This window comes from Heloderma suspectum, chromosome 10 (assembly GCF_057233095.1).
Source record: "Heloderma suspectum isolate Gila_16-S chromosome 10, 16-S_ref, whole genome shotgun sequence".
Taxonomy (NCBI): domain Eukaryota; kingdom Metazoa; phylum Chordata; class Lepidosauria; order Squamata; family Helodermatidae; genus Heloderma; species Heloderma suspectum.
The window spans coordinates 34,373,461-34,388,801 of NC_139467.1; the positions used below are offsets into that span (position 1 = coordinate 34,373,461).

A 15,341-nucleotide genomic window follows, 5' to 3' on the forward strand; every position below is an offset into this window, starting at 1 on the left:
GGAGGCTGGCAGAGGCTTAGGATAGCTCATATCCTGGCCTCTCAGGTCTCCTCCACTCCCTGCCCACCAGATTCCCCCCCCCTTTCCCCCCAGTCCAAGCTCCATTTTCCGAACCTGGAGGCCAGGCCACATGGTTCTTTTGGCACTGGCTGTGAGGGGGCAGGGTCGGATCTCTGACTTCTCATTCTGAGTTCGGAGTGCTGCCTCTGACCTCAGAGGGGGGAATACCCAGTATTCTATGTCCCTTTGGACAATGTCTAGGGGCCATTGGATTGCTCGATCCATCTCCAGGATCTTCTGTTCAAAAGATCTCCATATGTCTGGGCTGGGAAAGAACTCTCCCCGCCTTGGACTCTGAAGAGCAGTTGCCTGCCAGAATAAACCACCTTTCCCCCACCCTGGGACACTCTAGATGTGTTGGACTGCAACTCCCATCATTCCCAGCCAGCAGGGCCATTGAACTGCAAATGCAACTGCAGCTATGCATGTATATCTTTTCCCTCACTTCTCTGGCAACTAGCTAGCAAAAGAATGGGTGGTGGTGGTGAAAGAGCTACGCACCTGGGGGAAGGTGGCTCTTAGCCCAAAGTTCAGCCCCAATGGTACTGCCTGAGGGTGTCCTGAGGAGTGAAAAATGTGGGGATATACATTTAAATAAACACAGAAGCAGATACGGAAACATTGCACATATTTTAGTTTTGAACTCTAATAGATGTTACTGAATAAATTAGCCTCTTTAAAATAAAAATAAAATGTCTTTTGCGGTTTCATTCCCAACTGACTCCCCACTCCTTTTATTTTATATACACATTTTTAATGGGTTTATGCGTTTTGGACATGTAAGACGAGAGGAGACATAACCTCGACTCCGCAGTAGGTTTGAGGAATTTTCTGTCCAGTCATCTCGGTTCACCGTCGCTTCCCTCGGCTCTCACTTCGGGCCTATCAAAGAAGTCGTGAACAGGACTCTGCATTTTTATGGTGTGACACGGCCAGCCAGCAACGTACAATGCGGAAAAGGGGGGACCTGGGAGGAGAGTGTTAACACTGCGGTTTGAGCAGGAGACAAGGAAGCGTTGTGAAGCTCACAGGCTCTGCCCTGTGCATCACAGAGGCAGATGGTCAAGGGATGATCAGATATTCCAAGAGCTTGTTGGCTGTTTCCTTCCTCTCTCTCTCTCTCCCTCTCTCTCTTTGTTGCTATAAAATCATCAGTGTAAATCTCTCCTACCTCCAAACCTTGCTTCGTTTCAGTTCCTTTAAGACAACTGACCTCTGTTCTGAAGAAACGGAGGATAATTTCCCCATACCTTTTGTAAGATTGATTGACAGAAAGGTGATGCTTCTGTTCCTGTTCAATGCTCAGCCCCGTGGATAAGAATATGTGCGGCCTGTCTAATAAGTAGGAATTTCACCTAGTTTTTTAATTGCATGAGTTTTAGGGTGCGATCTTACACACACATATCTGGGGGTAAGTCCTATTAAATTCAGTGAAACGTACTTCTGAGTAGAAATGTATAGGATCGCTGTAAGCCCATTAATTGGTAAAATTAGCATATATTTGTAAATGTGGGTGCTTTACAGTGTTTGTATTCTTATGACTGTACACTCTATTGTAAACTTCCCTGATAATATTTACTTGGAAGGGCAGTATGAAATTAATAATAATAATCTGATAAATTGCATACATATAACAAATACATGTGCAATATATCTCTTGCTTCAGAAGTATTGATTTTATCTTTATACCAGCTTTCCCTGATATGATGCCCTCCAGATTTTTTGGACTACAAATCCCAGCATTCCTAACCATTGCCCATGCTGTCTTGGGCTCATGGGATTTGAAATAAAAAAAAACATCTGGAGGGCACTAGGTTGGGGAAGGGCTGGCCCAGAGATAAAAACAATACTTTTAAAGGAAGATGCTTATTTTGTTTTTTAGATTATATACACTGGTGTTATAGCAGACATCATTTTAGAAGAAGTGGCATTCCTCTCAGATAAAGGGATGGTGTTTGCCACCTCCAGTTTGGGGAAGTTCTTGTATTTTAAAAATAACCTTTAAAAAATCTGCTCCCTGATTAATCAAGGGCAGCTTTTTAGTTGAATTGGGGGGTGGAAATGACTAATTGATTAAACATTGCAGCCACACTCATTCGTTCAGTTTGCTTTTTAAATAAGAACTTACCAAAATTTGCAAATTTCTTCATAAATTGTATGGAAAGAACATGAGATTTTTAAAAAAATCAAATGTGGGAGAAACCGAAACTGACAGATTTGTCCATCGAGGGCTTTGAGTGCTTAGCTCTTAAACATCTGGGTTTGAATCCTTGTGCATTCAAACATGTTTGTGGTGCTGAATTAGGGTTGCCACTTCTTTTTTATTTGATGGTCACCTCACCTTTAACAACTATATGGCCAACAGACAGGCAGACATGACACTCTCCGTGCGGGGAATAGCTTTACCAATAACATTTCGCTCGTGCAGATTGGCGAGAATTTCGTTCGCTTTACTTTTTTATAAGAATTCACCAAAATCTGCAAATGTCTTCATAAATGGAATAGAAGAAACTTGAGATTTTAAAAATTCAAATCCCTATCCATCCCTACTTGATTGCTCTTGCTCTCCCCACAAGGGACACAATGACATTTGCACGAATATAAGCTTATTGAATTTAATTGTGTTTTATTTTATATTTATGTATGTCGCCCTGAGAGCTTTGGCAATAGGGCAACTCAAAAGTCGAATGAATGAATAAGCTAATCAGCATATCCAAACAAGCAACAGCAACCAAGGGACCTTCTTTCTTCCAGAGAGATGGCACACCTAGAGTCTTTGTTTCCACAACTGTTTGTTGCAGCAAAATTCATGTTATTCAAGAAGTAGAGACTCCATTTATTTGTAATTAATTTAGGGCACAATCCTATGCATGTTTTTGATAGAAAAAAAGTCCTTTAACTCCCAGCATTCTCTATCCAGCATGACTGGCTTGGGACTGCTGGGAGTTGTACAACCTTTTTCTGTCTAAACATGAATAGGATTGTGTCCTTATTACATTTCTTCATTCAACAATTATACTTCCAGGTAAGAATCCAGGTTTAACGTAAGATAAGACAAACCATCACGAATGTACTATTACTGATTTATTCAGTTATGAGGCCATGCAGTTACAGAACAGGTCGAAAGAAAGAAAGAAAGAAAGAAAGAAAGAAAGAAACTATATTCTCCTGTATATTGATTGCTGATTTATACGCATTTCTTTTTAAATAACATAGAAGTCTCTTACCATTATTATTATTATTATTATTATTACCTTGCCCTTCAAACATATTATCAGGACAGCTTACAATAAAACACGAAATACTATAAAATACATTAAAATAAGCTTAAAAAACAAATTTATAAAAGCAGCATAAAATATCAAATATCCAAGTAAAAGAGACCAATAAAAATGTAAAAGCCTAGAGAGAGAAAAAGGTCTTTACCTTTCACCCACTCTGATGTCTTTCCAGAACCAGACCAACCACTCCAGGGAGGGCTTTCCAAAGCTAGGGTGTCACCACTGAAATGGCCCTCTCCCTGGTAACCAGCTGCCACTCCTCAGAGAGTGGGGGAGGACCTCTTTTTCATTCCGGAATGGACGCCCTTTATATTTTCGTCTATTCAATGAACGCAGATAACAAGGTAGCATGGGGAAAATGCTCTGCACTGGCCTCTATGCATTCTTTTTGAGGTCCAAAAGGAACCCTGCACGTACCACTATACCACCACAGAGGCCTCTTTTTCCAGGGTTCTTGATCATTCTGAGAAAGCCTTCTGAGTATACAGTTGTACGCGTACTGTGCTCAGTCTTTTCAGACTTCACAACTGGGGGAGGCCTGAGACATTTTGCTAACTGAGACAAAGGACAAGATGGCGCCTCTCCCCATTCCATGTAGTGAGGTAGTAGTAGGCATTCATCATGTCAGTCTCCATAGCCACACCCCCAAGAAGAGTCCAAAAATGCAGGTAGTTATGTGGATCCATATCAACAAACCAGTTGTACCAGTCTTCCATCTCCAACAAGAGCAGGTGTTTTGTAAAGCTGATGGGTCTTAAATGCCCCTAGAAGGCCAGGCCACCCCCAAAATACTTTGCATTAGCACAGGGAAAATTCATCCGCCCCCAACGTCAGCTACTCTGAGAATAAACTGATATGTAGGCGAGGCAATGCATAAGACACAGCACTCCAAAACAAAATGTAAACAGATTCATTAAATGCATGAAGATTGTCTGAAAAGGGCTAACAATCATGTGGACTAGTGCCCTGTGATGCTCCTCCCTTCTCCTCTGGCAGCTAGTGATGCTTGAGGAATTTGATCTTTGCAAATTCCGATACAAACTAACCTGACCTACACCTCACAGACTAATGTGTGGGTTGGAACTTAGTTACCCACAGGTTTTTGCATTTCCCAAATGTTCCCACACAGTTATCAGCTCAAGAAGCTTGTTAACATACATTTTTAAAAGTGTATATTGAGAGAAGATACACGGAGGAAGCAATCCGGACCTATAGCCATTAGACAGCAGCTAGACAGCCATAGGATATCTGGTTTTCCGGGAACCGACCTCCCCACACTTCTGCACTGCCTCCGCGGCAGCACGGAACAGCCCTGTGCTCCATGCTCGCAAGAGGAGTGCGGAGCGGCCGAAAAGGGGCATGTCTGGGGGCGTTCTGGGGCGGGGAGGGCGGAAATGCCTGTACGACACATCCAATGCATCGTACAGCAGCCTCCTTCCCCGCTCCGCCCTCCCGCAGCTAGACAGCCGCAATCAGTGTACCCAGGTATATTTAATCAAGGTATATTTCCCACACTTTTCCTCATAAGCAAAAGGGGGAAATGTTTACAAGTTGTAAGAACGTGCAGTCATCCAATGGAGGTAAATGGTGGGAGATTCAGGACAGAAAAAGGAAGTCTTTCTTCACATAGCACATAGCGAAACTGAAGAATTTACTACTGCAGGATGTAGCGATGGCCACCAACTTGGATGGCTGTAAAAAAGGATGAGAGAAATTAATGGAGGATAACTTTAACAGTGAAAAGCAGTCCTGATGGCTATATGCTTCCTCCAGTATCACAGGCAGTATGCCTCTGTATACCAGTTGCAGGGGAACATGAGCAGGATGGTGCTAAGTTGCATTCATGTCCTATCTGAGGGCTTTTCACAGGCAGGTGGTTGGCCACTGTGTGAACCGAATGCAGGACTAGATAGGCCTTTGCTCTAATCCAGCATGGGTCTTGTTATGGTCTTTTAGCCTTAACACTGCATCCCCTTTTTTGATTTTGTATTTTTTAGGCCAGACCAGAAGTCAGGTGTACCTGAATCCAGACCTGAGATGGGATTTTTCGAACCCAGGATCCTATCTGTTACTGGAACTGAATTTGGGGACATGAGCCAGAAATGCAGGGCTTGCTGGGCCTGGGTCAACTTGGTTCAAATGCTAACGTTGGGAGGCTGGGATTCACTTTGGAATGGTCCCTCCCCCGTGTAAAAAAAAAATCCTCCCGGCAAGTAGAAAACAAGCATATTGGGGAGAAACATTCTAGCTCAGCCGTTTCCCTGCTATGCTGCTTTTGTAGTGGCAGGGATTGGTTTATTTTTTCACATAAGGAAGGGGAGCATTCAAACATTTTATCACCCACCTGTGGTCTGAAGTGGTACAGTCCATTTGACCACCTCAAGTGAGGTATTCACTTACCTCCTTCTGCTCTGTTCATACCTCAGGCCTGGGACTTGAGTTGGGGCTGGAAGTGCAGAAGGCCCTGCTCTGTCGCCTAGGCAACAGTAGAAGGCCAGGCTACTGGTATTTATACCAGGCCCGGCCAATCCGGAAGGTTCATGCTGGCTGCCCATACAGAAGCTGATCTTGCCAATCAGAGGCCAATTTGGGGGGGGGGGATTTTAGTGCAAATGTACCTAATTTCGCACTTTAGAACCATTATGCAAACCGAAATTCAGTCACCCTTTGAAATTCACACTTCTCCAAATTTTGCAGTGGAATTCTCCAAAAAAAGTTGTTTTTTTTAAAAAAAAACTCCATACAAAAGGAGTATATTCATGAAAATAAAATAAGATTTTTAAAAATGCATTCCATTAGGAAAATTACTTGCAGAAAAGTGTGTCTATTAAGCAAAATTGCTAACAAAAATGCATGGATTCGTAGACATACGCACAAAATCGCAGAGGAGTTTTCATGTGAACTTAAGAAAATAATTCTTTATGCTCTGGATGAATTAGATTTAAGACTGGAAAAATGAGAAACTGGGAGGAACCAAAACAGAGATTTGCCCCTCCCTCTTTCCTCCTCTTTGTCAGAGCTAAATGGTAGCAATTTGGTAATGAGGCCATGGAGTTTGTCCTGCCAGTGAAAACAGTGGTTGGTTGGCTGGGCCCCTGCTCCTACTCAAAGCAGAAACTCTGTTCAAAGGCCAATGCTGAATTAGAGGGCCTGTTTCCCTACCCCGTAGACAAAGTTCCCCTTGTTAGGTATTAGGTCTTCTTCCCCAAGTTCTAGGATACAGGAAGTGGAGCCCTCTCAGGTCTTGACACAGGAGCCCAGTCTTAAGTAAGTAATAAATGGGTACTAATCTAGCTATGATCTCTTCTGATCAGGAGCAGCTCTGCAGGACATCAGACAGGTGGTCTTTTCCAACAGCACCTGCTTCCTGATAACATTTTTCACTGGGGAGGCAAAGAGGTGGACCTGGGACAATTGCATGGAAGCCATGTGCTACAGCTATTGTGTATATGCAGCTTGTTGCTTTGTGCCTTTAAAGACTTACTAACAGCCCCCATTCCTGCTCTTCAGCCAACACTGTTTATTCTGTTGCATGTGCTTCATATTTTTTGCTTAATACTAATTCACAGAAAATCTCTCTGAAGAGGAACCACCCATCAACACATATGGAACTAGTCTTGGCAGCAAGAATAGTCACTTGTAGAGCCGGGGGAGTTAGAAAGTCACGGGGAGAGAGATTTTAAAAAAGAAAAGAAAGAAGATGCAGACAAGTGGTAAATGTGGGAGAAAAAAAGCCTTTCAGAGAGCAAAAACCACTGAATATCAAATGGGCTACTACTCCAATTGAAAACCTGCAGCATTCTTCCTGCTTCTCTCTCCACGGGCAGCAGCATCTCTTCGCAAGAAAGGAAGCCTTCCAGAACAGCTGAGTCCTGCTTCTCTCTGTATCATTTGTTACAAGTTGTGAATGAGTCAACAAAGCCTCCTATGAACCAAAAAAACCCATTCTAAACCATTCATTTGTGTGTGTGTGTGTATGTGTGCGTTTTAAAGGAGAGAGAAGAACGAAGAACCCACAAAGATATTGCAGGCCCCGGTGACATCACAGATCAGGTGACTCTTCTCTTCCAGTCAACGAATAATGATCTGGAGTCATTTGAGTCTCCGAAAGTAGGGTTGAGTTTAACACTCTTTCAGGCCTCACAGGCAACCACAGAACCACAAGCAAACTGTAATCTACAATTTAGAAGAGTACCTGAGCCTTGACAGGGAAGCTTACCTCCTCCTTGTGTTTTTCCACCCCAGCTGTGTGTCTCTTGGGTCTGCATAGGGTGAGTCCCATTCATTCATTCATTTTGCTCTTCATCCTTCCAAGACATGCTCTTGTTTGGGGTGGGGGCATCTATCTCTTTGAAAGGCTAGTTTGCTTTCCCCTCCCCTTTCATCCTAATGACGATCCGGCACGCATATGCTTCTATTGAGAAACTTGCGGCTGAACATTCCTGTGGTGCTGTGGAATCAGATCCTTGGTTATAAACAGGCATAAAACTTCTTTGGAGATTTCCCCCCCCCCTTTTTTTTCTTTTTGACTTTTCTTTTTCTTTTCCTTTTTTGCATCTCAGTTGAATCTTCTTCATATGTTTTTTCATTTCTTCAGAGGAGTAGGGCAGTCCAAGCAAACCACAACAACTGGCGTGAAGACAATCCGGGTCTTCGATTTGGGTCATGGCTTCCAACAGCATATTTGATTCCTTTACAACCTATTCTTCAACCTTCTTGCGCGGTGAGTACAGATCTCTCCTCCTTTCCTCCGAGGCAGGAAGCACCGTTGTTTGTCACTCAAGGGAGCTTAAACTTACAGCCTCTTTTAATAATCCTGTTGGCACATCTTCAGTTGGATGTGAGCTTGTTGCAAACCGGGTGGTAGAGGAAGGAATTTTTCCTCTTATATGTGGAGGATGCTTAAGGGGAATCCGTAGCAGGAAGAGATGGCAAACGTTCTAGCTCTTCTGAATTGCTCTTTGCCAAGTTATTGTGTGTGTGTGTGTGTGGGGGAAGTTGACTGTGTTCCCATCAAGGCTGCCATTTTCACATTCTTGTTGAGTTGCCTAGAATATCATAAAAATCAGCCTATGAACCTGATATAATGGGAATTTTCTGTTTTCATGTTTTTGCATCAACAACTTTGCCACCATGGTTCTAGGCTTAATGTGCAGCTGGGGTTGACTTTTTGTCCATTTGGAGAAGAGCCTCAAAGGTTGATAAAACTCTGCTGTTGCAGCCTCCGGGGAAAATTAGTTGTCCAGGGCACAAAAAAATCAAGACGACCAACCAATCAATGAGGCAACCAAGCAACCAGTCGAGAAACCATGTTACCGGATGTCAAAATCACCAGGGAGGTTTTCCTGCACAACCCCCCTGAAAAGGAATGGGATGCACATGCACAGGAGAATATCCATAAATATTACACCCTTATTCATGCTACCCATCTTGCTCTCAGCTTTGCAGTATTTTGAATATAAAAACCCATTTCCTCTGGACCCAGTCATTGCATCAGTCCTGACTGAAAGGCTGACCCTAATTATTTTATATTCAGCCTAAAACTGGAGGGGTTAGGGTTGGTTCTGATGTAGCATTTTTTCCCCCCACAAAGGGGTGCCAGTATAAGAATTTATTTATTTATTTATTTATTTACAAGTATTTATAAACTGCTTATATCTACAGATTTCAAACGGTGTACACAAATGATGGAGTACACATGGGAAAAATGTTATGTCAGAATAGGTTATTTATTTATTTTTAAGATTTATACCCCATCCTTCAAATCAAGGCACCAGAACACCAGGTATACACCCCCCCACTCACACACACACACATGCACAAACACACACATGGATTTCACAAGGAAACTCCCTAAGCAGAGACTGGTCAGGATCTAGTCTCCTATTTGTGAATTTTTCCAAATCCATGTGTGAGTTTTGCATTCTGTGGCTGATATCCAAAGAACTACTTTCAGCAAATACAGTGCTTTATGTGCACCCAATATATGTGTGCATTTAATTTGGGGTGGGGGGTGAGGAGGAAGGCAGTCTCCCCATCTCCCCCAACCTCAGGCCACAATTTTTTTCTTGGAATTCCCATCAATAAAGACCACTGTTGAAGAAACAAGATGTCTGAAGCCCCTTGGGGTAGCTGAACCATGGTTCTGTAGATCCTCATTTTTGTGCGTGCATGTGAATCCTTTACACTGGGTGGAAAGAACTCTGCTGGGTCAGAGAGCAAAGATCGAGAGAGTCCCACATTATGATTCCTTAAGCAGCCAACCAGATCCCTCTGGGAGCTTGCAAGAAGGGTGTGAAGTCAACAAACCTTCGATTTTCAAAGTTTGGTATTTGGTATTCTGCCTCCACACTTGGAGGTGCCATTTAGCCATCACAGCTCACAGCCATAGCTAAGCCTTCCTTTCTCCCTCTCCGTTTCCACCTCCTCCTCTATGGACTTGCCTCATCCCCCCTTTAAAAGCAGTCTTGGCCAGTGGTCAATGCCAGGCCTTTGAGCAGAGAATTTCCCAGGGTAGCCTTCTCCAACTGGGCAGCAGTCCAGATATGTTGGACTACAACTCGCATTGTTCCCCTGGTTGGGGCATGATGGAAGTTGTAGTCCAACACATCTGGAAGGGGCACCACGTTGCAGGTGGCTGACCATAAGCGAATTGTGCATCGTTCGAAATGGTGCTTCCTTTCTATCTGTTCGGAATCTGCTGCCGATCCGTTTTGTGGGCTTTCTCTTTCCTTTCTTTCTTTCTTTCTTTCTTTCTTTCTTTCTCAATAGTGATGAATTGCTAACATTAAAAAAAAATTCTAAGTGATGTATGAGACAATACACTATAAGGGCATAAATAGTGTATATTTTTACTGTAGACAGAAGACTAGCTTACCTTCCTGGGACTGCTTGTTGGAAAAAGTATGTTTTCAGTAGGCGCCGAAAACCCCAAAGGGAAATCTCTATCTGCAAAGGAAAGAGGCTGTGTGTCTGAATTGACCTTCAGTTCCATACCTGAACGTAGCCTAACAGTGCTCTATGTATCAAAGGCAGTGAGAATCCCTGCTCCTTTTTGGCACCTATAAAAAAACACAGAGTGCTCAGTTGAAATAAAGATGTGGTGCTGGAGATTTATTAAGCGCCCATAGCTAGAAATAATTATTCTGGGTAAAGGAAAGGATTTAGTTGAAATGCCAAGATTTTGTCTGACAAATTTAGGAATTAAGCCAGGGTTCCTACCTTTTTCTGGGAGGCTTTCTGCTTCTTTAACAAGCCCATGTCTGGTAGAAATTCAACAGGTAATGCTTTTCTGTACCTGGAGAGATTTCACGGCATCTCTCTCTCTAAAGTAATAATAAACTTCACAAGGACAGGAACTCTGCCAGAAGAGGCAACCCTAAAACAAACATGAAAACGGTTGACATGAATCCAGTAAGAACTGCTCACGTTTAAAACCTAAAGGCAGGGGGCTTGTTCTTGCTTTGTCCTCAGTGCTTATTTGGAGGTTATCCTCTGAGGAAAAGTCCTGCAAGGATTGTGGGATTTGACCCCATTTCTTAGCTGTGTTTGTTGGCTTGCTGGTGGGCTAAATGCATCTTTTTCTTGGATTGCATTAATATGGAAGAAAGATCCAGAGCACATATCTGTGGAGATGTGGGTTTTAGATTTTGAATTTAGTCAGCTTGCTGAATTTAGTCAACAATTTGCTTCCGTTTAATAAGCATGGAACAAGTAATTTATTTGCTTGTACCTTGCTGTCTGTTGTCTACCTGGTTTCAATGAAGTTCATCCCCAAGCAGTTCTTCTGAGTGAATTGAAAGTTATCGTAGCATCGTGGCTAAAACACTAATCTGTGACTTGGGTCAGGAAGTTCCTGCTTTGAATCTTACTTCTGGCATGAACAATATACTGGGTGACCTTAGGCAAATCCAACTCTCTTGGCCTCAGTCTTCCCCTGCCTCAAATCTACTAAATGGGGATAATAATACTGAACTACCTTACAGGGTTGCTGCAAGGGTTATGCATGTGAAGAAGTACTTTGAACATTGTGCGTCTGTGAGCTGGGACTTGGGACTTGGGTTTTTGTTGTTGATTTGTTATTATTGTTATTGCTTTTTTTTTTACTGGAGCAAAATCATTGGCTGATTGGACTCTTTGATTTTAACCTTTTAAAATATAAAAAATGCTTTATGAGGCTGCACAAACAAGAAATACAGCTACAAAGTACAGCAAAGACTGTGGGATTTGAACCCAAATCTCACCCTGTTTCTTAGCTGTGTTTGTTGGCTTGGTGTTGGGCTAAATGCATCTTTTTCTTGGATTGCACTGCATTAATGTGGAAGAGTGATCCAGTACACATACCTGTGGAAATGTGGGCTTCAGATCTTTCTTTGGAGAAGGCTACCAATGTATATGCAGTAATTTTTAAGTTCATTTTTGCACCATTAAGGACTGCCCACCTTGATCAGACAGAGGTCCATTTAGTCCAGCATTCTGCATCCAACAGCAGCTAGCTTGATGCCTTAGATGATCTCACATGCAGGGTATGGAGGCAAGCGCTTTTTCCCTATTCATCGACAATGTCTGATACTTGGGGGCACACAGCCTCTGAAAAATGGCAATCCTGTTTGGCTGTCATCATATATGTTGATAGTGAACCCAATTCTCTAAGCACTGGTCCTTGGGTAGACAGAATGGCACCATCCACGCACAAGAGGGAGGTATCAGCAGGCTTGGGGGGAACCCAAAGTTTGCAGAAATATAAAAAATCCTTAGGCAGTTAAAAAAAAAAAAAAACCTAAGTGGGGGGTAAACTCCCTAAACAGCCCAATGACAATTGAGTGTGTTTAGTGGCCAGAGAATGCTGGCTGATGTTTGGAGGGATCAAAACTGGAAAACCAGGGTAGGGGTGGAGGAGGAATGGAGACCAACGAATCCTCTGCATATTTATTCGGGAGCAAGCCCATCAGAGGGTATGGCTGGCTAGCTAGCTGGAACCCTGAATACGAGCACTCCACACTGCAACATGACGTTGGTGATACTTGTCACAGCCAAAAAGCCATTGAAGGCACAATCCTATGCTCGTTTAGACAGAAAAAAGGCCTATGATTCCCAGCATGCCCCAGCCAGCAGGGAGTTGTAGGTCTTATTTTCTGTCTAAACATGCATGAGGTTGCACCCTAATAGGCCAGAATGTGTATTGCAAGCCATTGACACTTTTGGCCATCACTGTATCTTGTGGCAGCAATGTCTGTAGGTTAAATGGCATGTTGTGTGCGGAAAAGTTCTTTCTTTTGCTCGATTCTTTTGCAAACAAACTTGCTTGTATGGTCCCCAAATTCAAGTCTTATGCGTGCTATATTCAACACAATTTGAATATAACAGTGCATGTGTGTGAAATATGTCTGTGCATTCTTTGCATTGTTCATACTTGTACATGCTTCTGTCATGTCTTCCCTTAGTTACCTTTAAAAAGCAAAAAACACCCTAAAGCCCCAGTTGCCTTTTCTCATAAGGCAGGGGCTCTGACCACTTTATCACTTGAATTGCCCTTTTCTTATTCATTGATTTATTGATTTATTTGCTTGTTTGTTGTATGTATGTATTTACAGCACTTATACACTGCTCGGTTAACAATATTCTCAGGGTGGTTAACAACAGAAGTTAAAAGCCAGACAAACAATCAACAGGAGTCCTAGAAATCAAACAGATTAAAAAAACCCAAACCCAACCATGGGACAAAACTGAAGGTGCAATCCTATGTATGTTTAGTCAGAAAAAAGTCCTACAAAAAGTCCATGCAGGCTGGGGAATGCTGGGAGTTGTAGGACTTTTTTTCTGTCTAAACATACATACGATTGCACCCTAAAAAAATAAAACCAGCAAGAGCCAAACGTTAAAATGGCAGTGCTAAAAACCCTAATGATTTTTAAATGATCTTAAAATGCCTGGGAGAATAAAAAAGTCTTTACCTGATGCCAAAAAGATTACAATGGAGTGCTGCCATCAAAAAATCTCTTTCTATGACAGCCACCTGCTGTTCCTAATATTTAAATAAAATATTTATTTAAAATATTTTTGTATCCCTTTTCATGTTGAAGCCTTCTCAAGGTGGTTTACAAAATAGAAAGCATATCACAATAGAAATATAAATTCAGTTAACGAAAACAGCATAAAGCTTTCATTTATATCAGCAGCCATTGAAATTACAGCTTATAAAATGCAGAGTAGCATCAAAATGCAATTAAAAGTAGACTGAAATATCTAAGCCATTAAGACCAATCTAAAAGTAGTCACAGCATGAGCCAAACATACCTCGTGTGTAAGGCTATTGCATTTTCTATACCCTTTTAATCTCTTCTGGTGTTTGCAAAGGGTATAAAAATTATTTTCTACATCCCCAAATTTGCTCAAATTTCTCCTACATCATCAAATTTCTCCTGCGTTATCCAAATGATAACATATTTTGTGAGCTCTAAAAGAACTGTGTTCCTTTGCAAGTATCAGTTGAGCTTAAATACATCTACACAGGAAAAATTTGAAATTAATTTGAATGATAACATTTTCAGTTTGTAATTACATTTCACAAACGAACTGTTTCCAAATGTTTTTAATATATAGGACATCAAAAAGTCAGGCTGTCCAAATTTGCAGACTGACATTCAAACTCCAAATTATGGATTTCAAATTTCTCTGAGAAACTTTGAAACTTAGTCGTAATGTGTGGCATTTGATGGAGGGGTTTTGGTGACAATTTCAAAAATGCCATGGAAGACCTCCCAGTTTTGACACCAGATGATGAGTTTGTACATACACTTTAAATCTGAGAATTTAAAGTTTGAAGTCTGAACTCTTTGGCATTCTGATATTTTATCTCTACAAAAAAAAGTCAGAATTTAGTCATTTGCTTCCATTTAATAAGCATGGGACAACTAATCTATTAGCCTGTACCTTTCTGTCTGTTGTCTACAGAGTTTTAGTGAAATTCAGCCCAAAGCAGTTACGGGTGAACCGAAAGTTAGTGTAGCATCATGACTGAGGCACTAAATTATGAATTGGGTTAGGAAGTTCCCACTTTGAATCTCATCTCTGACATGAACATACTGGGTGACCTGGCTTAGGCAAACCTACCTCTTTCTGCCTCAGTCTTTCCCCCCCAACATCTACAATATGGGGACAATAATACTGCACTACTGAACAACAACAACAATCTGAGAGGGTTGAGCACTTTGAACACTTGAAAGCGTTAGGTATATTTTATATTGTGAGCTTGTGGGTGGGAAAGTGGCTTTTGGGGGTTTGTTGCTGTTGTTGGTTTGTTTGCTTTTTTACCAGAGCAAAATCATTTACTTGATTGATTGACCGACTGATTTATTTTAACCTTTTAAAATCTAAAGATGCTTTATTGGGCTGCACAAACAAAGCAACCCCCCCCCCTCACATATATTGCACTCAAGGAAGACTATCCCGTTCTGTTTGTAGTTCCAAAAACATTTCGACAATTTCCCCTCCTCTAATCTGTTAGAATACGGTCCTTCGACGGCCATGATAGACCACATTAATGTGTTCATGACAGCCAAATCCTGTCGTTTGAGGTACCATTCCATCAATCTTGGAGTCTGCTTCACTTTCTGGTATTGAGCATAAATGATTCTAGCTGCATTCACTATGTGGAACAGCAAAATTAGTGACTTTGTCCTTTCAGAATATTCAGTTAAAAAAACCTTTGATGTTCACAGCAAGATTTCCCAGATTTTATTAACTTCCACTAGAATTTAGCTTCAGTACCTCTTGGCTTCCCTGCACCCCCCCTCCACCAATAATGATAGAGGTGGTTTTGTGCTAGAGCCAAAAGTGTGTGTGTGTTTGTGTGTGTGTGTGTGTGTGTGTGTGTGAAATTTGTGTGCAACACCTAGCATATATTAGATACTTGTATACATAATAAATTATGATCTATAATTGTGTTCTATGGCAACAAAAAATTACATATTTTTAACATTAATATATTATCCATTATTA

At 41.7% G+C, this 15,341-nt stretch overlaps 1 protein-coding gene across 1 annotated transcript in view; it reads left to right on the forward strand.

Moving 5' to 3' along the window:
* The first annotated feature begins 6,587 nt into the window (after positions 1–6,587).
* Positions 6,588–15,341, forward strand: part of RUNX3 (RUNX family transcription factor 3) — a 199,252-nt gene continuing 190,498 nt past the window's right edge. The window contains exons 1-2 of the mRNA XM_084815882.1: positions 6,588–7,612; positions 7,939–8,064. Coding sequence (XP_084672008.1) covers positions 8,007–8,064 — 58 coding nt within the window. The 5' untranslated portion in view covers positions 6,588–7,612; positions 7,939–8,006. The remainder of the gene's footprint in view (positions 7,613–7,938; positions 8,065–15,341) is intronic.